Here is a 24,532-nt window from a genome sequence, read left to right as displayed (position 1 = left end):
CGCGGACGCGTCAAATGTCTTGAGGAACTTTCATACTTGCTACGGTATGCAGTAAATGACGTCATTATCTTGTTTCACAGCTTCAAAATGAAAGAAGATTGCTAAGATACTAAATTAGGTTATGACGTTTTAATTTTATAAAATCGTTAATAATTAATAATTTATATCCATAGTAGTTAATAATTACTATTAGACAAAGATAAAAAGACAAAAATTGCAAGAAATATCTAATCATATTTTGTTAATCTTGCTAAATAAAATTAAACTACTTCCACAATTATTACATAATAATTTACTAATGAACTGCAACTATGAATCAACTTTACTTTACTACATAACACATACTATTAAATTTCTGAACTAAATACACACTTTGTAGACAACTTCTATGACTAATAGAGCTGTATTTTGTAACTTCGTCGCAGCGACAAGCGCAGTCGATATGAAGCGCCACATCTCCTCGGCCGTCGAGCACCTCACTTTATTGTTTTTGTATGCCCTACTCCGGCCCGGGCCGACCAGCCCCGCCGCCCGCCATCAATCGCGACTTGTTTCTTCATAATAATATTATTGTACCTGAAAGACGTATTGATTTATGTAGCCAATATTTTATTTTCAGTTCTTTAATGGTTAATACTTAGTAGTTTTAAATGACATATAATATAATAATTGAAATCCTAAATTAATATCCGTAAAAGGATAAGACGCCATCTTGTGAAGTTTCACGTGAGAGTAGTTGAGAGACACTTATGTTGCCTATCCACGCTCCATACCATTTAACAGTTAATATTTAATAACATTGTTATGGAGCGTGGCTGTGGACGCCACTAAGTCTGTTTTATTATTATATCCACAGAATTAGGCAAGATGCTTAATCGTTTTTATCAGAAAATTATTAGCCTACACATAGGACACTCGTTTCAAGAAAGCAAAGTCACAAATAACAAACCTGTGGTGTATAATCTCACAAGCCAGTATAACCACAGCGAGGATAGAAGCCAGGCCGAGCACTGCGAATGCGGGCGCGGCCTGACCCAAGGCGAGCGCTCGTGGAGTCCGGCCTGAACACATCGGTGTGGAGCCACTGACGCGGGCCCGAGCGGCCGATGTGTGCCCGCGCTCTAGGAGACGGAGTAGGCTGAAAAAGGAAAATTAAAAGCAGGTAAGTAACATAATTATAACGGGTAGGTGAGAAAAGATCTTACGGAAAACAAAAGATGAGAGTAACATCTTACGGAAAACAAAAGCCAAACTTTTTCATTCTTTTGGCTTTTCCATATACACCAACAAAGCAGGGACGTCGGCTCGATTTGAATTTTCAAAGATGTGGTGCATGTGGAAAATGTTACGCTTTTCAGATTAACTACTCCATCCTTCGTGAATTACAGATTAAAAAAAAAAAGTATAGCACTTTAAATCAGCCTTTCCCAATGTGGGCGATAACGCCCCCTTGTGGGCGCTGAATGCTTAAGGGGTGTGGGACCCAAAAAAATGGGGGCGTTATGTAGAGGCTTGGGAGGTGATTTATTTCATATGGATACGTTTTAAATTGAAACATGGGGGGCGCTAGAACACAATTTGTACTCAAAGTGGGTAGAATACAAAATAGGTTTGGGAACCACTGCTCTAAATGCTAAAAAAGAAACACCTTGGACATTTAGGTGATAGGAAGTATAGGATACTAAAATTTTAAGCGTCGATCTGTGTACCTCCAAACGAAGAACTCCTTATACGGGCTGTTCTTCTGCGCCATGATGTAGACGCTGGCGGGTCTCATCATCTGCAGCGCGCCGAGCTCGCACAGCGCGCGGTCGTCAAACGTGCGGGAGATCACCTGATACGCGGTGTACGGCTCCGTGTGGTACGCATACTCTGAAACGCATAAAAGCTTAAGCATCCGACGGATTGATTAGTAGTTTAAACATAGGAGGTTTACCACAACGCAACTATTTTAAGCAAATAATAATTATGTTGTAAAAATGTTTCAGACTTCCGTCAGTCAGTCTCGCACACATTATAATAAAATAAGTGCTCGATAATCAACATTTTCTATAGAAATATCAGGCAATTTACAAAAAAAAATCACATATTTTAATATTAAGAAATAAAAATTAGGCTTTGTTCTACCAGAGACATCGATTTATAGGTAGGTAAACCAAAGTTATTTAGCCGGGCTTTAAACTGACGGCCAGTCTTGACATGATTACGTAACCCAGCCAAGTTACGTAGGTCCACAATCTGCCTATAAATATTTTTTTCTTATATAATTACTTCCCACGCCGGTGACGGTAGTCGGTTTCATTGAAACCAAGCCAGTTACGCAGGAGTAATTTCATAGTCCCCGAGTGTGTAAGCAGTACACAAGAGCACTCTTTATTCCTTTACTCTCATAACCCAGTGGGACGGAAGACAGGCGACTGGCGAGAGATCAGGCGCAGAACCAACTTTTTACATGCCCCTTGGATCATCTTATTTGTCAGACAATCAGGTGATCAGCCTGCATTGTCCTAACCAAACTTGGAAATAACATGTTTTCAACGTGGAAATCGAACCCACAACCTCCGAGTCAATAGCCACGCTCTAAGCCACTGGACGCGGAGGTTTGATTTTTCTCATAGTGCAACAATTAATGTATTGTCTACGTACCCCCGCTCCGTATCAACTGTATCCCCGCCTCAGCGTCCTGTAGCAGTTTCACACTCCGCTTCGCTCTCGTCACCTTTCTCTCCCTCAGTATATCCTCTTTGGGGTTCTTGAAACCGGAGAAATAGTAGAATCCGGGGTTCTGTCAAAAAATCATGAATTTGACTTATAGCAACATCATCAAGTCGCGGTAAATATCAATTGCTCGTAATTAGCAACGATCCTTAACTATCGTCCATCCGCCTTATCGACGGAGAGCTGGCGACCAAAAAGGACATGTAGCTTCAGCTGTACTAAAACTCCGTCAGCTACTTCCCTGAACAACCCTTTCTGATAATCTGCGTGCTGGCAGGCCGTGGGCGGTGGGTGTCATGGGAGTAGTGGGGTGGGGAAAAAATAGAAATAAATATAGGTTCAGCTGATAATGGAATAATAAATAAATAAATAAAAGAAAAATGGAAATAATGTATGTTCATACAGGTGAAGCCACATGACCTTTTTGGTCGTCAGCTCCTTGTCGATTAACAGCTCGCTTCTTCCCAGATTTTCGAAGCGAAGCTAAAGTAAACATATTTAAAGTAAAAGTAAATGTACACTTAATATTTTAAATGCGAAAGTGTGTCTATCTGTCCGCCTGTTATCTCTTCACGCCCCAACCACTGAACCGAATTTTTTGAGATTTGGTATGGAGATACTTTGTGTCCGGGGAAAGGACATAGAATACTTTTTATCCTATAAAAATGTACGGTTCCCGCGCGATAAACGAATTTAGCGCAATGGAGTTGCGGTCATCATCTATAGTATGTGATATAATTATTACTCCTAACTTCAATACATTTTCAACATTGAACTCACATCCAACCATTGTCTGGAGTATCCGATATCCTCAAACACCAGCTCTAAATCACTCGCGACCAGTGCGTCCAGGTCTTGCAGGGTGGGTGCAGCGGCGCTCAGCAACCATGATACCACGCTGCTGGTGTAGTAGTTGTAGAGGAGCATGCTGGTGATACCCACTACGGTGAGGATTAGCCGGCGACCTGGGGTTGGTTAGGTTGGATTAGTAATTTTAGTTGAACTTGGACGTCCCTAATATTTGTTTCAATTGCGGACAGGATATTATAGTGATGGTTGAATACAGTCAAATAGTCTATGGTGACGGTTTCAAAGTTGTATACACATAAAAAACAATGTTGAACAAACCTTGACTTGAAAACGTTTCTTCAAACATGATGATACCATCTTCGAACGCTGAAAACATATTACATAATTACTTCATGTTGAATGTTGATTGTTGAGTTACTTTGAAGGTGGAAACCGCACTAAGCAACAATACACAGCAGTGGAGCGATGCGATACTTCACGTTTTACTGTTGCAGTGCAGTTACTCTTAGTGGGGTGTCACCTTCACGTTTCATCCCAATTAAGTACATTACACTTACCTTGTTGGCATATAACAGCAAATACGCTGAAGAAGGCGTAAGACCCCGGCTCCGAATGTCGCTCCAACATGGCCGCTGCTGCCAGGAGTACCCCACATGCCACGACCGCGGCGATCGCACATCGCCACACTCCGGGGGAGAGGGGGGAGAGGAACCGGTTTTCGTATTTACCTACACCCTTGTCTAGGATAAGGTAGTAGAATTTGGTCCTGTTGAGTAAACGATTTAAAAACATTGAATAAACCTCTTTATATTTTGTAGGTAAAAGAAGCAAATCCTTTTGTGCGTATATTTAGACACGCCGCAAGCGTAGTCACTGGCCAGTCAAGTTCGAGTACAAGGAACTTACAGACATACCAAATTTTGGGGATTTTTTAGGGTGATTGAAATGACGAAATGGCACTTCGTGTGCCTGGGATAGAAAGCGAATTCTTGAAATTATCTACTTTTGCTCCTTAGCTGGTCTCACTCGAGTTTAGTAGTCGGCGGGTAGAAAACGTCAACCCAGTTCAGCCATTGAGGGAAGATGCGCGCGCACGTGCAAGAGATGTCCTGCTCGCGCCAGTAGAGAGAGTTGGTCACCGCCTAGAATAAGAATTACGTGTATACTGTATACTCAAGAGTTTCCTCTGACAGCCATCTTCTCTCTTTCCCATCTTTGATGGGCTCGGACTTATAAAAAAAAGCGACGTAATGTAAACAAACTCACTAAGGTTGAGTTCCTTTCAGGCGAGCCGATCCAGCGCCCAGCGATGGTATAGTTAAATCTGCAAAATATTTTGTATGGTATACCGAGCTTTGAACAGTAATATGTTTGATTACTGATTAGGTATGTGCTTAAACCGCTAAATTCATTTAAATTGTAGCAATGTGAATTAAAAGTTCATGAAAATTATTACCAGCTAGTGCTTAGCCGCGAATAAACCGGAGACTAACGGTCCAGTTAAGAACCTCCAAAGAAATTAATCATTTTTTTTATCATCGTGAATTTTACTGAATGCTCTGATTTTAATAATTATTTTTATTTGAATTTAGATTGTTATATACCTGAAGTTGTGTTTCTCCTTTAACACATCAAGCTGTTGTGTAGCGATCTTCGTCATGACGGCGACGCCGGCGGAGTAGCCCACGCTCGACAACATCTCTGTCGGTCTGAAGTTTGTTGGTTTGTCTAGAATCTGAGAATAAATAGGTTTTAACATCTCAATAAACGTTATTACAGTACTCCTAAATTAATAATGCGCATGCAAATCTTCGCTAATTATTGTCGTAATCACGAAAACACCCGAATCTATGAAACGTAAAAACCCCAAAGGATGCACTTTCATTTTGCACCTAGTTTAAAGGAAATAGAAGTAAATATCATATAGCCGGTGGCTGTCCGCTGTCGCCGGTCCGTCAATGTGCTATAACTAACCGGGAAGCCATCGCGACGTGGCCAGTGATGTCCAAGTAACCATGGTAACGTCCAAGCAACGTCTGGCGCCTCTACGTCGCCGCAGAGCGGTGTTGTTTAAAAACAGCGCTTTGCAGCGACGTCTTCCGATGCTCGGGAAATACGACCGTTGCCGAAAAATTACAAAAATTTATATGCGCATTATCACTTTGGGAGCACTGCATAAGGCTGTTCGCCTGCCGAGTGTCCTTTCCCAATCACGATAGATATAGCTTAAGTGAGGTTGCTGACAATTGTGTTACGATACTTTTGTAAGTTAAAAGTATTAAGCAAAGACAGCTGCTTTGTGGAAGTTGTATATTTAATAACATTACATTTAATAACTAGGAGGTTAGTTAGCCTCATGCTCTCTTAGACAGTTGTCTAAATATGCTAAAACTTTAATAGGCGACCTAATTTATGTGTTTAAAATATCTTCAACGGTACTTATTTGTAGCTACACTGCTCTGATTATAATTTATTAAGATGTTCATCTAACTTTTAATTATTCTAGTAAGATTTTCATTAAATATTCCACTTTCCCAGAATAATCGTTATTCCGTGACGTCGTTTAAGACAAACCTCGAGATATATGTGGGCAACATCTTTTGCAAATCTTTGTAAAAGTAATTCGCTTAACTTTATAATTGCACTGGCAAACTAAGACATCGTGGACGGAATTTCAGATGAATTATACACAGCTTTGAATGAAAAAATGAATGAATGGACGAAGAGTGAATGAACGACTTACCACCGTCACAGCTCGCAGCGTCAGATTGTTGAAATTCCAGCGATCGTAGTATTTGAATCTATTCGATGTTATACTTAACCCTGCCAAAAGAAACTTCAACTTGAGATTTTCTAAGGTTTACACTGTTTTGTATACTCAGTTGGTTGGTTATTGAAAATAGATTTGACAAAATTAGTTCATTGTAACTCGCTTGTGCGAACAAAAGAGAATGAAATGTTAGTGAATAAAATGACGAAGCAATTAATATTATATTATTGAAATTAACAATGTGTAGGGTATTTAAAATGTTAATTTTTCGGATTGTAAATATTAACAGCTGAGGCTTTAGAAACCGTAGGCCCTTATTTAAACAAAGACAATTAACAGATACTACAATAATTAACAAGTGAACTACAATGACCATCTATTTTACTCATTGACTTCGTGTTACTTAATAACGCCATCTACTGGTCGTTAAAACAATTAGTTGCTAACAAAATAGTATTATTATTTGCCAATAGATGTCAGGAAGAGTCATATTTTTCAGTTTATTGACTATCGATAAAACACGAATAAAAAGACATTTTCTGAAAATGATTCCTAGCTAGATCGCTTTATCGCCCCCGAAACCCCCATATACTAAATTTCATGAAAATCGTTGGAGCCGATTCCGAGATTCCAATTATATATATATATATATATATATATGAATTGCTCGTTTAAAGATATAAGATAGTTTTAATATAAACATTCTAATATATTGTATGGAAATAATAATAATTATATTAAAAACCTTTTTTGGGGTGCCATTTTCCAATTGTTATGATTTCCAAAGAATTTCCTTGAATTTTGCCGTAATTGAAATAGTCAATTAATTCGTATCCGGATTCTGAAAACCGTGTATGTATTTAATAATCAGTACCTGGATGACCGAACTATGCTCGGTATTATAGCAAACACTCGTTACGTGTTTACGTAACGAGTGTTTGCTATGATACCGAGTTCTATGTTTAAATGTGTGTTACGTAAACACACATTTTAACATAGAACTTGTGGCGAAGCAACTAGGGCCACAATCCTGCATCGTGCTGTCGAAGTTTTATAAATACGACAACTAAAATCTAAATAGTGTACCTCAGCCGGGCGAAGCATAATATCACTTCGCTCGGTCGAAAATCTTTCTTTCAGGACTCCATATTCCAATGTCGACGGCCTACCAACGAGACGACCTCTGTGGCTCAGTGGTTGGGTGTGTTGTCAGCGCTCAAGCTGGGGGTCGCAGGTTCAAATCCCGCCGACGGAACAAAAAGTTTTATAAGTTCTTGGATATGTATTAAATAGGTGTATCATAATATAATAAAAATCTTAATTAATATATATTATGTATGGTCAAAAAGTATTAAATATGTTATTTCCGTTGTCTGGTACCGCGTAACACAAGTTTTCAGGTACTTACCACGGGACCTGACTGACGTGGTGTGAAGCGTCCATAGATATTATTAAAAAATGGCTTAGCAATTAGAACGTGGGAGAGCCATGCTTCGGCACGAATGGGCCGGCTCAACCGGAGAAATACCACGTTCTCACAAAAAACCGGCGTGAAACAGCGCTTGCGCTGTGTTTCGCCGAGTGAGTGAGTTTACCGGAGGCCCAATCCCCTACCCTAGAGTGAGTTTACCGGAGGTATCCCCTACCCTATTCCCTTCCCTACCCTCCCCTATTCCCTTCCCTTCCCATCCCTACCCTCCCCTATTACCCTATTCCCTCTTAAAAGGCTGGCAACGCACCTGCAGCTCTTCTGATGTTGCGAGTGTCCGTGGGCGACGGAAGTTGCTTTCCATCAGGTGACCCGTTTACGGTTAAAGACTTTATTTCTCAAAAAGAATTACAATAATTCACTTACTTGAGAACATTGACTAATAATAAGCAAACTTATTCTAGCGCAAGACACAGCTTATATATAACATAAATAATACTTATACTTACAGTTATTATAATTTGAACACATCTTTCTGCAATATAGGTCAAAGAAATTCGTTTGACACACGGCACATCACACACCGGCCGGCTTACTACACTGCACAACCTACCTATTTATATTTTGGTACTTCTGTTACACATTTTCATAAACTTATAATTATAAATTACATTTTGATATCTTCAGAGAACATAACAAAGTCCAAATTGTCTCAATACAAGTTTATAACTGTTAATTACTGTAATAATTTTTTGTATTCAAAAGTGTAGGGTACATAAAAATATCGAGCTCTGTGTTATCTAAGGCTCGCGCACACTGTCAAGATATATCTAATATAATATGCAGAAGATATATTATTGTTGATTTGATTTGTTATTGATGCTAATTTTGATCTGTAATTTAAAAATTAAAATAAAATGGATAGCAGAATGTATTTTTAGCACTAAACTCGAGAACGGCTGAACTGATTTCGATATTTCATTCTTGTTATGATTTAAACCTTAATAGCTAAGACAAGACACATCAGTACAATACAAACTTATTAAATATTATGTTTCTAATCTTAAGTATTTGTGGTATTTTCTATGATATGTGCTTTTAATTTCTTTTTAAATGTATTTAAAGATTTTGCCTGCTTAATATCTAATGGTAGTTTATTGTAAATTTGCGCTCCTTCAAATAAAATGCATTTCTTTCCATAGTTTGTCCTAGGATTTTTTAAAGAGATATTATTTGCCTGTCTAGTTTTGATTTTTTGAAAACAACCTTTAGTAGTAAATTTTATTTGGGTATTTATTTCATTATTTAAGATTTTTTTGATCAAGATGCATGTATTAAGTTTATAAGTTTGGTTTACCGTAAGAATTTTTGTTTCTTCATAGATTTTTTCTGTATTTTCTAAAAAATTATAGTTAAATAGGGCTTTTATTATCTTATTTTGCATTGTTTGAAGCACTTTGAGATCAGTTTTAAATGCAGTTCCCCATATTTCTATTAGGTATTCTAAGTGGGGCTTTACCATCGAATTATATATTAGGTATTTTACCGATTTAGGGAAACAATGGGATATGTAGCGAAATGTGCCACATAATGGTATAAGTTTTTTCTTTATGTATTCTAAATGAGATTTCCAATTTAATCTATTGTCAAGAATTAAACCAAGATATTTCTCTTTACTAACTTCGCTTATAGGGTCATTATTGATAGTAAGTGAGGGATATTTTGGAATTTTTTTATTTAGTGCAGAAAAAATAATATAGTTTGTTTTAGATGTATTAATTGTAAGTAGGTTGTTTTGCATCCAATCATATAGCAGGTTAAGATCTTTTTGTGCTTTTTTTATAATATTGATTATCGAGTGACCAAAATAAAAGAGGCTAGTGTCATCTGCGTATAAAGTAATATCACCTTGAAGACCTAATTTATGCAAATCGTTGATATAAATTAGGAATAATAATGGCCCCAGTATCGATCCTTGCGGCACACCAAAATCTATCGTTTTAGGTTCACTTTGTGCGTTATCCAATTTCGTAATTTGTTGCCTATTTGACAGATAAGATTCTATTACTTTATAAGCCTGACCATCAATACCAGCACTTCTTAACTTGGATAAAAGTTTACTATGACTCACTGTATCGAACGCTTTTTTTAAATCTACAAATATGCCTAAAGCTATCTTTTTGTTATCAATGTTTAGTTTTAACGAAGTTACTAGATCAATGGCTGCTGTTAAAGTATTAGATTTAGGTCGGAACCCATATTGTTTCTTAAAAAAGTAGTTTTTAGACTCTAAAAATTTTGTTAACCGCTTGTGTATTATCTTTTCGAAGACTTTCGATAGAATCGGTAATACCGATATTGGTCGATAGTTTCCGGGATCTGTCTTAGCACCAGATTTGTAGATTGGGCTTACTTTTGCAAGTTTTAAGGAGTCCGGAAATATACCGTCTCTAAGACATTTATTGATACATTTAACAAGGTTTTCTAGTATAAGTTCCTTAACACATTTAATTGATTTAGTTGATATTCCATCCAGACCTACACTCGTATTTGCATTTAGGCTGTCTATAATTTCGGATACTTCGTCAATATTTGTTTCCTGGAATTCTGACAGTAAACTCTCAGTTGAATTAACCGTAGTTATGGCACGAGGTTGCGAATGAAATTTTTTTGGATTTTTTTTCGCAAGCTCGTATCCTATAGTGGAGAAAAAGGAATTAAAACATTCACATATTTCGCGTGTATCTGAGGCAGTGCCAGCATCAGTCTGTAGTCTGGGTGGAATATAGCGATCCCTTGTTTTACCATCAGTTAAACTATTTATAAGTTTCCACATTTTAAGCGGCTGTTTAGAACAATTATTAAATAAATTAAAGTAGTATAATTTTTAGTCTGTTGAATGCAATTGTGTACCTTACGTCTCTGGTTCAGGAAGAGTTGTTTCAGGTCTTCGTTTCCCGGTGATTTTTGCCACTTATTCCATAAATTATTCCTCACATTTATTGAACACATTATATTCTTGTTAATCCAGTCTTGGTTAGTCGAGTTTTGGTATTTATATTTTAATTCCTTTGACTGTTTTACTGAATTTATTATATCTTTTTCAAATTCAATATAGTTGTCTTGATTAGTAGACATTTGTGTCTTTATTGCGTTGTATAATTTTTCATAGTTCAGTGTTTCATAAGCTATTTTCTTTTTTAATTTAGGTAGGGGTCTTTTAATTTCGAAATATATCTGTCTGTGGTCCGAGAAAGGTGTGTCTATTAAGGTCATGTGATAAAAATTATCCTTCAGAGATGTAGCAACGTGGTCTATTACAGTTGCGGTAGTCTGCGTTTTACGAGTACAGTAATCTTTGTCAATTTTATTCAAAATTTGTATTCCATTTTCTTTAAGCATGTACTTATATTCCTTGACATCTTTTTCTTTACTGAGTAAATTCATGTTGAAATCTCCAAATATTATAGTGCGTTTTTTTCTTGATATTTGTTCATTAAATTCGGCCAGAATTTTTTTTGTATTTGATGTAGGTTGTTTGTATATAGCTCCAATATTTAAAGAAAGGTTTTCGAGATGTATCCAAAGAAAATGATTTGATTCATAAGTCTTGTCTTCTAACAGTTCATGTTTCATATTTTGGTGTACATAAATAGATACTCCTCCCCCCTTAGTCGTTGTCCTATAATTATAGTAATGTTTGTAGTTTTCTAGGTTGAGTCTTTGGGCCTCCTGCTCATTTTTAATCCAGGTTTCGGTTATAACAATCACATGTATAAGTTTATTCAAAGACTTTAATATGCACCTGAGTTCATCATGTTTACCTTTTTTTACCAGACTTCTAGCATTAGCATACAAAAATTTATTGTTTTATTAGTATTAGTTGTTACTTCATCATAATTATCCGTAATTTTAAATGTTGTTCGTGAAGTTTTGTTTACGATTTCCGATATCTTAGTGGTCTCTAGTTTTTTGATTTTTCTTTGATTGTTGATTTTTCTATGATTTTAGGAACCCCTTTAATATATTTTATTATCAAATTGTCTTCGCCGTTTTCTCTCCTTTTTTCTAATTCAATTTTGAGATTTCTCATATAATTTTGTTGTTGCATAGTTTGGTCTGGATAAATCTTCACTCCATCTATGCTTATCTTATTTTTATTGCGTAAGACTATTTTCGGGATTTCGTCATTGTAGAAACATATTTTTAAGGACCGTGACTTATTCTTGTTGTATTTTCCAAGGCGTATAAATCTTTTGTAGCTTGGGCAAGAAGGATAGACAGTATTTATTATTTGGTCTATTATACGTTTGTCTGCTTCTTGTCTTTCTTCCCACTTGGAAGAGCTTTGTTCGGCTACACCTACAATAATTATGTTTTTACTTCTTTCATTACGCTCCTGGATTTCCGCCATGATTTCATTATACGAGTTACTTTTATTTAATATAGACACTTCTGATGAGGAGGACTGTTTATCGATGGTATCTTGCAGGGTTTTAATTTTTGTCTCGTTGAGGTTGCATTTATTTTTTAGCTCCTCTATTTCTAACTTTAGACAATTATTTTCAGATACTCCGTGGTGCTTTTTATGACCTGAAGTTGTTCTTTAATACAAGAAGTATTATCATTTATGGTACTTATAGTTTGATTATGGTGTTTAGTTGTTTCCTTCAATATTTCTAAGATCTCTTTTCGAAAATTATTTAGTTCACTAGTGTAATCACTTTCACAGGTTTTTCGCTTCTTTCCCCTATAATCTTGTGACGTTATATCAATAGGAATTGATAGATCTGGTTGCGACGAACTGCCTTCAGACATCATTGAAAATGTTAGGGTTTTCTTAGGTGAATGTTGAGTACACATTATTCTTATCGCTTTGATATATTTCTTCTTTAGGTGTGCACGAGACTTTGTATTAGGTGTTGCGTAATGACAAACTGGCGTACCGGTTAAGTTGCAGTTAACACATTCAATTTTAAGCCTTACGTTCCGTGTATATAGTTCTCAAAATTGCAGTTTTCACTTTTATTCCGATTTATTTTAAAGCAAAACACTTTATGCACACGTCTGCTCGCTGCGCTTGCACCGGACGGAAAAAGTTTGCTCATTTGACCCCTTATTTTATAGAAAAAAGATATCCTTTAATAATATAATGTAAGTATAATTTAAATGATATACGTACCGACAGATCTCGCCACAACCACGTCGGCATTTACACTTAAGTTCAGCTGTTGAAGTTCCATCTCCAGTACAGCATCAGCACTATCCAGTATCAGCCACATGTGCATTGCGTCAAACAAGCTATGTCTCGAAGCCTGTGAAAGTACACCCACGTTATAATGATGTACATGTCGCAGCCAACTGGTTTAAATAGCCGTTCAATCAAACAGTGACTAAATGGCGTCGTTCAGTCAAAAGGCTAGCTGTTTGATTGAACGGCTATTTAAACCAGTTGGCTGCGACATATTATACTTACATACATACATAATGCCCACAGACATAAATCAAGATAGATGCCGCATGTGTATGTACTTCGCGTGCCATATCGCGTTCCCGAAAGATGTCCTGCCATAAATCTGTAAAGTGCAGTCATATCTGTTACTTTAAACATTGAACTATATTTTTCAAACAAAATCCAAAAGTTTATTGAGTAAATGAAACATAATATAGAACAAGAGTTATTTTAGTATTTTGCACCGGCAATTTTGCAAATATAAGCTATATTTGGGCTTTGTACGAAAATTGGGCATATCAATTTTCCTCACGACTTTTGCAAAAAAGCGTTTATAATGTTATACTTATATTACAAACCTTTTTCTTACACCTTCGTTTAGCAATCTAGGTATTATGAAAAAAACTGTGAAAATATTATCAGAAATCTATTTTTTTTCAATACAGATTCTGAATAATGCTAATAGCGTTTTGAATGTTTCGCTAAAACTCGAGAAACACTGAACGGGTGCTGTATTATAATATTTTGACTTTCAAAATCAAATCATAATAAAATCATCAGGGAAGTCATAAATAGAGACAAACTAAGATAAAATTGTATTGAAATTTAAACTTGTTTAAACTTACAACCCGTGTTAGAACTCATTTGGGAGAGCTACTATTTATTATTAATATATTTTAATCTTTTTATAATATTTCACACTCACCGATGACAATTTTTTTTAAATATTATTTACCTGTTGTAATATAGAAGGCACATTAGGACAACCTGCATTTAGCAACACTCCAACTGGTCCCTTCTCTCGGACTAGTATTCTGTCTAGCTGTGTAGTCTGAGGGTCTTCATCTATAAACGTAACTGATACTCGCATACCATTGACTATGAAATTTTTTGTAGATTTACCATGATCTGCAAATGAATAAATCGTAAGAAGTAATCTGCTTCAAACAAACTGTAGCCTGATTTTCGTAATTTTCATACTTATCCTAAAAATTCGCATAACATTCTGTAACGCTTTAGTACTAATATTATAGAATTTTTTTCCATTTGTCTGGTTTAGTCAAGGGCCAAATTAATCCTTGTAGAGCTACAAATAATATATTCAGAGGTTTACGCGTTTACTAGATTTTGCCCTCAACTTTGTTGAACCAAGATTCTTTTATCACATTTAAATCGTCATTTTTGGGATGAAAACCATAGCAATGACAACCGGCTTATCTCATAGACGGATACACTTTCGTATTTATTAGTATGGACACATAAGAAAAATAAACTCACCGTATCTGGATTTACATGTCAAGTAGGCGAGGTGGGGTGCGCGCTTGTGCCGGAAGTAAGCTGTGGACATATCTACAGAGCTTAACCCAATTATAGCACCATCTTTGTTTATACCCTCTGGTCCTTCAGGCCTAGTCATTGTCCCAACGATTGTCTGGCAGCGGTATAAGCCCATGGCCAGAAAAATCATTAACATTATCATCTATAAAATGCGATAACTCATCAGACAAACATAAACAGGTCTTTAGATTATTTTTTTTAAAGAATTATGCCAAATTTTAAAATTAGCTAAGGTGGCAAAGGTTATTTTTCAGAAACGGGAATAGGAAACAGAATTTTAGACCATGATCACATCAAAACCGGCTTAGCCGTTTCGGAATGCCGAGATTGGTGACGAACGGAAGAATCTAAATTTAAGATTACGAAAAGACGGACGGATCTAAATTTACTGCATATATATTTATGACAGGTAATTATTATTGTTCTATTTCTAGATGAATCTTTCCAAGAAACGTATGTTCCTAAAATATCTTATTTTATTGGGACGAAAACTTTCGTTAATCATATTCAAGAACATTTGATTTCTGTTACCTACCTCTTAAAGTATTAAGGCTGCTACAAAGTAGACCAGAGGTTTTTTTTCTAGTTATGTTGTTCGGTCGCTACAAAAGCTTGAATATAAATGCACGAAAAAATCCAGATCGAGTGATTTATGTAATATAATTTGTGTGTAGGTATATTTTGTAAATAAATGTGCATATCCGACCTTTGTTATACAAGATGTAACAAAACAAAGTTATAATTATTATTACTATTATTATTATCAGCCTACAGTTATAATACTTTAGAGTTTTTATGTGTCCTTTATAATATAGAGTTCACTGTGAAATAAGCAACTAAGTTTTGTTACATTGCATCCTTTAAACAAGATGTGTATTTGTAAGTGTCCAAGTGTACAATAAACTGGGAAGTTCGTTGTCAGCACTATTGCTGACAATGTGTTTGTATGAGAAATACCTCTCATTATGAATAATTTGACCATTAAAAAAAGAAACTCCTTCAAAGCTCCTACTTTTACAATCAACACTATAAAAGGCCCACCTGAACATTACCTACAGTATTATCACTTAGTTTTGTTACATCCTGTATAGTATTTATGTGTGTGTTGCACATAATTTGCAATTGATGGCAGCGATCGAGTCTGATTGCCGTTATTTACTTGCCAGTCACATGTCACACTAATTATACAAATTATTCCACAGTTTTGTTGCAGCTGTGGTTGGGTTTTGTTAGTCTGCATTTTAATTTTTAAGAGTTCGCAAAAATAAAACTAGGGTTATTAAAACCACTTATATTTCATTCGCAGGATCATCATGAAGCAACTCTTTGACTGACCTGGTCAAACAAAGAGAAAATACATGCAGTAAAATGTCAATGGCCAAATTCCTTTCCACTTGGTGACCGCACCATGGCAATTTTTTACATTGACTTTAGATGATTTGACGATGACATGTTTCTTAAAACTGATTGCTTATATTATTTGAATAAATATATTTTAGATACATTGATTTTTCTGATCTAAAACTTATACACCAACGGCTACTCTCTCACATCATTATACTAACAAAACAAGCTATTAAAAGTAATAGCGGTCCTAGAGCGGTACCTTGCGGGACGCCGGGTCGCGCATATATTAGCGCGGGCGAGCACGGGATGTGCGCGGTGCGACGGAGGGGAGGGGCGGGGGTTTACATATTTTATTAAACCATCCGTGACGTGCGGGGAATACCCGCCGAGTATACATCACACTTACGGGGAAAACTAATTCACACTATGAGTATTATACGGCATCTTAGGATTGCTGAGACGTTTAATGATCATTGATCACTTTACTTTAATAAGTGTCTTTAGCATACAATTTCGTTGAAACTTTTTGTAAAATAAAAGTAAAGCTATCATTAAATGGATAATATCTAAGGCTTCTTACAGACAAACGGCACTTGCTAATGGCAGATATAACTGCAGCCGTCGACACTTGTCGACGGCAATCGACGGCTACAGTTGTATCTGCCGTTGGCAAAGAGCCCTTCATCTGTAAGAAGCTTAAGAGCGGTCGTTAGTGTCTTTCTGGAATCATTGTTGGTCAAAAGTTAACGTCAGTCGTTTTGTCTTTACCGTAGAATAAAAAACTAACACTCCCCGAGTGCTATCAGAAGTGATATCGAAAAATACATCCTTATGAATTTTCGATCAGACGTGTAGGGTAGACTGTGCCTGCTCCTGTTTACTGCCCAAAAGTTACGCTAACATGATGGCAGCATTAGATTTGATTTTAGTGACGCGTTAAAAAAAGTGTGGGTACTTTTACTATAATAATATTATTACATTGGTAAAATAAAACTAAGTGAAACTTTAACGAAATGAATTTCATATTTAAATTAGTCAAAATAAATAGACTTAAGTATAATGACGTTAAACGATCCCGTCATACCATCCGGTAGTATCATGTTACCGTCATCAAGTCAACTTTTAAATACATTGCGGGTTCCACAGCCACATAGATACTCAAAGCGAATGGAAACCCCGCAGTGTATTAGTGACATTTAGGGAATATCGTTACCGTTCAATGAATATCTAGTGGTAGAGGCGACACGATTGAGACACACAAATGTTTGGGTTGGGATTACTTCCCAATTGGAACGTGCCTACGAAGACGGCCGCGGATCCCGCTTATTTGATTTTCAATTATCCGGGAGCTCAGAGCAAATACTCATCTCGCTGAATTATGATATGCATATTACCTTGCGGTTACACGAACACTTACAGTTTTTGCTCGATTGAACTTCGGTTCAATTATTCCTTTTAGTGTTTGACATGAATAAAACTCCATACTAATATTATAATAAATGTGAAAATGTGTCTGTATGCCTATATCTCTTCACGCTCAAACCTCTGAACCGATTTTGCTGAAATTGATTATGGAGATACTTTGATTGATTCTGTTAGCTACCACTTTCAAGATTTTTCGCAGATAAAAATGTTCATCTTATCAAAATGAAGCTACTCCCAAAAAATTTGCTTGATAGTAATAAAAAAAATTGTTCTAGGGCACCTGTTATACTATATTATGTCTTTATAGGTCATAAAAAAGTTAAGCAAGCGCCATTCAAATTCTGTTGCCTTTACTAATATTAGAGTACAGTCGCGTCCAGCTATTGATAGTACCGAGTACAGTCGCAGTCACTCAAGCCAGACAAATGGAAGCGCCGTCAGTAATCCTGCAAGTTTCCGAGTGGTTCGGCTAACTCCAAGCGACTGTACTCGTACTGTGCCACTTGGCTCTCCCTAGTGTCTATCAATAATAATAGAGTATTTAAATTTAGTTTGTTATTATTTTTAGCAATATTCCGCGAAAACAACTTCCACCTTTAAGTAAATGAGTGAGTGTACGCATAGGCATGCGTACAGCACCTCCCTTCTCACACACTGCCTATGCGTACACTCGCATGCAAGAACTTGCAAACACCACCACCACACAAGCAATAATGTTGGCAAATCCATGCAAGGCCCCTCACTACCATGCAGGTTGAAAATCTCGAGAGTATTTTTTTTTAAATATATGTAATACAATATAGTCCATTTAATATTAGTTGGAAAATAATCGTGTCGTGTAAAATTTGCTAGATTCAATAATCTGATTTTCTTTATTTTAAATTGAAGGGTGAAAATGAAAATGTAATCAAATAATAATATATTATACGAACTTTTTCCGCGGCTTCGCTCGCGTTAAGAAGCATTATTATATACAAACTTTCATACCCTATTTGAACCCCTTGGGGTTGGAATTCATCAAAATCCTTTTTTAGCGGATGCCTACGTCGTAACATCTACCGGCATGCTAAATTTCAGCCCGATCCGTCCAGTGGTTTGGGCTGTGCGTTGATATATCACTATGTCAATCTGTCAGTCAGTCGCCTTTGAGTTTTATATAGATTTCTAAAAGTATATTAAATATTTATTATTTTATATTATTCACAGAAGGAGTGTTTGCAGTAGTGAGCTTTTTAGTGTGTAATAATAATCTGATGCAATCTGAGATTGAACTTCAGAAGCAGTCTTTGGTGTTAATGATTTTAAATGGATTTTATAGGAAATTAAATGTTACTTTGCCGTTTCAAAATGAAAGCTTTAGAATTAAATTCGATGCACATTCGAAATATCGGACAAAAAACGCCAGACACCCCAAATTGCGCTAACACTGATACGAACAATGGTATTAATGCGACCACCAAAAAGTACCGGAAACAATCACGAGTGCCGAGTGGAGCAGACCAGCGACATTGTAGGCTAAGTACGCGCACAATATTATGAGCCGCAGCGAGTCTCGTAAACTAGCACAATGGTAACGGACCGGGCCGTAGCGTGTATGTTCGGAGCGCAGTACTTTGATAGATTGTTATTACGCAGTATCGCATCACACGGACGAAAATATGCGTTTCAATATTGAGAGTCTGCCGCTTGACGCATTGCGCGATGATCCATACAAATTGTATTCCAGCGTATAAAACTGATTTTAGTGCTTCGCTCCTACACGCTACGACTCGGCATAGTGTGCACGTACCTTAAGAGCCCGCTGAATATCTCGTGTCAATTGATTTTTTCCTCGATACGTTTTTAGTCCAACTTTTCAGCGCTCCTTTCTAAACTTCGTCGGACTCTCAAAGGAAATAAAAATAAGTTACACTCCATTTACATCAATTATTGTTGTTCGTTTTAGTTTGCGATGCTACTTGATACAAAATAGATTTAAATCTCCCGTATACCGGTCGATTTTACGGATCGGAATGAACACAGGCCAAACTGATAGAAGTCGTAGCACTCACGGAAATGCACATTATGAGTCTGATCAGGTCAGCCTGCGATCAGTCCGACTGGAACGTTTAGCCTAACCGTATTTGGGAGCTTTTAGCAACGCATTTTTGAGCATATAATTATATCTGGTTGGATAGGATTAAAATGCCAGGTACTTTACGTTTTGAATAGTCTTAACTTAGGTTAACTTATTGACCTTACGATGTTTTGTGTAGTAGCACATTATGATCACCATTCATCATTTGGGCTGGAAAGGAATATACATGAATAAATTTCAAAATATTATTTTAAAAAATTTTAAAAATAATAGTTTCCACTACGACGACGACACCTTTGGTCAGTTCAATACTACACAAAAGTACTTAGACATCAGCTAGTCATAGTCTAACCCGAATCACCACCACATTCATCACATAAAATATTCATCACACTAATTTTCCAAACCCATAAAACTTTCCATCACTTCGTCCCCCCCAGTCAGGGGATCAGCTAGTCATAGTCTAACCCGAATCACCACCACATTCATCACATAAAATATTCATCACACTAATTTTCCAAACCCATAAAACTTTCCATCACTTCGTCCCCCCCAGTCAGGGGGGTAGAGGGGTAATATTTATCGGCAATTCCGTGGCGTGTGTAATGTCCGCGTTTATTTTTATTTCAATTCCAGCGCGCCGTTTGAAACTGTATTAACGTTTGAGGGTTATGGCGTTATTGCTAACGGCGTTTTATTAAAAACGTGTTTGAATTTATTCTCGCTAAGTTTTATGTTGGAAATTCACGTAACGGAAAACCATCATGACTTATGCTGTCTATGTATTTACAGTCGATGTCAATCAGGGGCAATCCTGGATGATTAGTACGTCCATGTCCACATTTTTATTCGACCGTATTGGTTCATCATAGTCGAACATGGAGAACATGGCATCATTATGCCAGTTGGTGGTTAAAAGTTATAAATGAGGATAGTTACGAGTAAGTTATATATTATGTAGACTAGCGGAAAATTCGCGAGCATCTTTGCATTTGTAAATAAAGGCTAAAATCTTTGGCCACTTATTTTTAAGAAAGATAATATTTATAATACTGTATTTTGCTCAGTCGTAATATGCAGTATTGGCCGCAGTCAACCAAACTGCGCAGTTTTAATCTGCATAGTACCGATACATCAAAACATAAATTACCAAAAGTAAATCCAGTCCAAATGATCCACCACTAACATATTCCGACAAGAACTGCAACGTTCGCTGATATCACATTCACAAACATCGATACATTAAAACAATATGGCCGCCGGACTTCCAGCTGATCTAGTCAGGTCGCCTAGGTACCTGACTTAGTATTCACGTGGCGCTAGACGAGATAAATTATGATACTACATCCGAATATCTAAATTCTGCCCGTCGCTGAATTTTTCGTGTACTAAGTTGATACAATGTTTCTTAAAGTATTTAAGGTTAGTTTATTTGTTTTTTAGCTTATAAATTGAGTCGAGTTTTGTAGACACATTATTGTTTTCTAGCTTTCCATGTTATATTCGTACTAATATTATGAAGGCAACAATTTGTTTGTTTGTCTACCAGTACCTTTTCAAATTCAAATCTCTGTACCGGTTGGGATGATGTTAAGTGTATAGTATATTGAGTTCTAAGACAGAACATACGGTTTCAACGCGACCAAATCAGAAAAAATACCCAGTATGAAATATAAGAACTGCATCACAATATTTTCTTTATAATCTACGTTTTTAAAAGCCTTGGGAGATGATAAAATAACATTGTAAAACAGCAATCACATTCCCATAAACATAATGATCATATTCGCATTATAAACGCGGAAATAAGATTGCAAAAGTTATCGATTTCTCCGCGAATCGCGGGCAATTACGGGGGGCGAAGTTGTATGGATTGTGGCAAGTTTTTCAATATAAGTTAGGGACGTGGCGTGAGCGCGAGGCTCATTTTACCGCCAATTTACATATTTTTAAAAGTGATAATACATGTTTCAAGCCTTTGTTTAATCTAGCTTTTTCCCATGACTTCCACCATGCCACACACAAAGCCTTAATTTTCATAATAAATATTTTTATCCCGACAAAACAAATTTGTTTTTTTGCGATAAAAAATTATTATTTGAAAACTTTAACATTAATTTTCATTAAAATCAGATCTTCACTTATTATTGTGAAACTGTTACGAATATATTATTATTTTATACACAAGATTGGGAAATGGTTGTTCATTATCATCTGCAGTATTGTGTAATGCAAGAACATAACACCACAGAAGTACATTTACTTACAAACAAAATTAAAATACATTTTCAATTGTGAAAAAATATCTCTTTGATATATAAAAAGCGTTCATCATTATGAAATGTGACCAAAACAATGAATCAAATGTTCAAATCGTCACGAGTTGACCGATGGCCGCGATCGCCATTAGCATTTTACATCAGCGCCGACAGACAACAAAACAGATGGACCGTACAGATTCCATTTTGTATATGAAGTATACAAAATGGAATCTGTTACATTGTACTTATATCCATAATAGAAATAATAATTGAATGAGTTTTCATTCATCGTAATTATACGTATCTTTCTGTAAAGTTATCGGTGTGGAACTTTACATAAATATGCGTATAATATAAAAACGGATCTTTTAAAATTTAAATGTTGTTTTTATACGTGTTAATGGTGTTTCGATTACCTGTCCTGTATATCCTTTATTAAATCCTATATTACCTATATCCTTCAGTTTTTCAAAATTACCTCATCAATGTGTTTTTATCGGTTAGGTCTGAGAATCGGCCAACATCTACAACATCTAATTTTGATACCCATATAAAATTAATGGCAAAACAACGTCTACCGGGTCAGCCAGTTCACTATAAAATGCCGTAAGCTTTTAACCGTATACAGTATTTACCCTCACCGGTGTAAACTCGCTTATCCCCCGATATCGTAGCGGTGCTACGGCGGTGCTACGGTATGCGTAGCACGTCTACGCCGTAGCGCTGCGAAGCTGGCGCGGTCGCAATTATTTTATTATTTTTAATTAATTTATTTTGTACGCCCTTCTCATAACAGCGACAGCGAAAATGCTGTGGCTAAAATTTTTCGTTTTAAACAGAAAAATTGCTACATTATCCTTTTTACTACAATTGAAGTAAAAAGACGCCAGAAGCGTTGAAACCTATTTTAACGCTTCTACTTCAAATACGCTACTAATTTTTCTTATTATTTATTAAAATATAATCTCGCAAGTTAAAATTTCCTTGACCAAAAATCACATCAAAACTTCCTCAACAAGTAGAAGGACACGTAAATATTTGTGAATATGATATTTGCGTGGGGCTATCGGTTGAACAAACGGAATGTCGGTCGAATGTAATTTGGCGCACTTACTGCGTGCCCCGGCGTCGCTCGCGATGAATAATACATGCTGCATACATCACTGGCCCGTGCGGGTGGGGCCACGAATGCACCGGGCAGGTGATTTTGTGTCTTTAAACTGAGAAATGCGTGCTAAATCGTGATTTTTATTAATTTATTTTTAAGGAGATCGCACATTTACTACCATGCAAGCACAGGATGCTCCGATTACTACGATTCGTTATATAAAAATATGATGTGATATCTCGCACACTCGTACGCAACGTACACACCGTCTTTCGTGTTCTATGGGGTGCGTTCGACGCGTACGGCGCGTATAAATGTGCGATCAGCTTATATGTCTATAAATAATTATATACGGCTTAATTTATTTTTAAAACATTACTTTTAACGCTTACTTTTTAAATTTTCAAACTCACTGTCTTAAACTATCATCATTAAATAAATACTTACAAATCACAATTAGGTACTTTTTCCTTCAAAGGCGACCAATGCGTAATGTATGCTAAAAATGAAACTATTATGAAAAAACATTTTATAGTTGCCATCCCGATTAAATAAATAAATTTCAGTGAAACAAAATTGTGAGCATTCTTGTAAAGTGTCTGTGCCAACTCGCTTGTCTCATGGCCGCTCTGTACAGGGGCAATATAGAGCTTTGACGATTTCTTCAAGCTCCCCCCCTCTCCTGGGGGGCCGCTACATATGCAGCAGCTCAGTATTCACTAAACAACGCTTTAAACTTTATGGAATTTACTTTTCATGGGATCAAACGCTGAATGCATCGAGATAAATCAATATGACAGGCATCTGGCTGTAACTTTGCGTTATTCATTTTTGATTTAGAAATTTCTGGGAAAAGAGATATTGAGAGGATTTTAACTAAATACTAGACACAAGGAAGAGTAATGATTTAAAAGTTAGTCTTTATAATGGAAGGTAATCATGGGTTTTAATCGTGGCCCAACCTGAAGGAGCCTTTAATGCAAATGTGACAATACTGTGTATTATTTTTCGGTTGTCATACATCCATACATCCATACTTAATATCATAAGCGTGAAAATATGTCTGTCTGTTTGTTACCTCTTCAGTCCCAAATTGCTTAACCGATTTTGCTAAAATTTGATATGGAGATATTTTGAGTCCCTGGAAGAGACATAAGATATTTTATCCCGGATGATGTAGGCAAAAACGATTTTTTGCGCAACGAAGTTTTAGGCTTAATCTAGTCTGTAATATTTATGCACTGAACGCCTCCGTGATCCAACCACTGGATCACGGAGGCGTTCAGTGTGTATTTTGTAATTGTAAGTTACAATTACAAAATACAATTATTTTATTTTGTAAATTACAATTACAAAATAAAATAATTGTAATTGTTTTGTTATTGTAAATTTTGTAGTTCACGCCTCCGTCGTCTAGTGATATAGAGCGTGGCTCTTGACTCGGAGGTCGTGGGTTCGATTCCCGCATTGGAAACATGTTATTTCCAAGTTTGGTTAGGACAATGCAGGCTGATCACCTGATTGACAAGTAAGATGATCCATGCGTCGGATGGGCATGTAAAAAGTCGGTCTTGCGCCTGATCTCACGCCAGTCGTGTCGGTCTTCCGTCCCACTGGGCTATGAGAGTTGAAGGAATAGAGAGTGTACTTGTGCACTGCACACACACTTGGGCACTATAAAATTACTCCCGCGTAACTGGCCTGTTTTCAATGAAACAGGCCACCGTCACCGAAGCCGGTGTGGGAGTTATTATTATAATATTTATGCAAAAATTAAGATACCCGCACTATAGCCAG

General features: G+C 36.5%; 1 protein-coding gene across 1 annotated transcript; it reads right to left on the bottom strand.

Annotated features, from left to right (window-relative positions):
* Positions 1-476: 476 nt before the first annotated feature.
* Positions 477-14,527, bottom strand: LOC121731149 (ionotropic receptor 75a-like). The gene is made up of 15 exons (XM_042120505.1): positions 14,458-14,527; positions 13,916-14,088; positions 12,899-13,042; positions 7,044-7,128; positions 6,272-6,351; positions 5,133-5,263; positions 4,795-4,852; positions 4,555-4,670; positions 4,086-4,294; positions 3,847-3,894; positions 3,499-3,683; positions 2,647-2,785; positions 1,710-1,872; positions 950-1,138; positions 477-576 (listed from the first exon to the last, which is right to left on the bottom strand). Exons 1-15 carry the CDS (start codon positions 14,525-14,527, stop codon positions 477-479), a joined length of 1,890 nt encoding a protein of 629 aa, XP_041976439.1.
* Positions 14,528-24,532: the final 10,005 nt, after the last annotated feature.

This window comes from Aricia agestis, chromosome 10, assembly GCF_905147365.1.
Source record: "Aricia agestis chromosome 10, ilAriAges1.1, whole genome shotgun sequence".
In the NCBI taxonomy this organism is placed as follows: Eukaryota; Metazoa; Arthropoda; class Insecta; order Lepidoptera; family Lycaenidae; genus Aricia; species Aricia agestis.
This window is presented reverse-complemented; position numbering and strand designations above follow the sequence as displayed.

What these genes read in the sequence shown, in the direction of transcription:
- LOC121731149 (XM_042120505.1), bottom strand. Translation starts at nt 14,527, where the DNA reads ATGTCCACAGCTTACTTCCGGCACAAGCGCGCACCCCACCTCGCCTAC. An exon ending in AAGGAGAAACACAACTTCAG is followed by an intron (nt 4,853 to 5,132) that starts GTATATAACAAT and finishes AATATTTTGCAG; the next exon opens with ATTTAACTATACCATCGCTG. An exon ending in AAGGAGTTCTTCGTTTGGAG is followed by an intron (nt 1,139 to 1,709) that starts GTACACAGATCG and finishes TTCCTTTTTCAG; the next exon opens with CCTACTCCGTCTCCTAGAGC.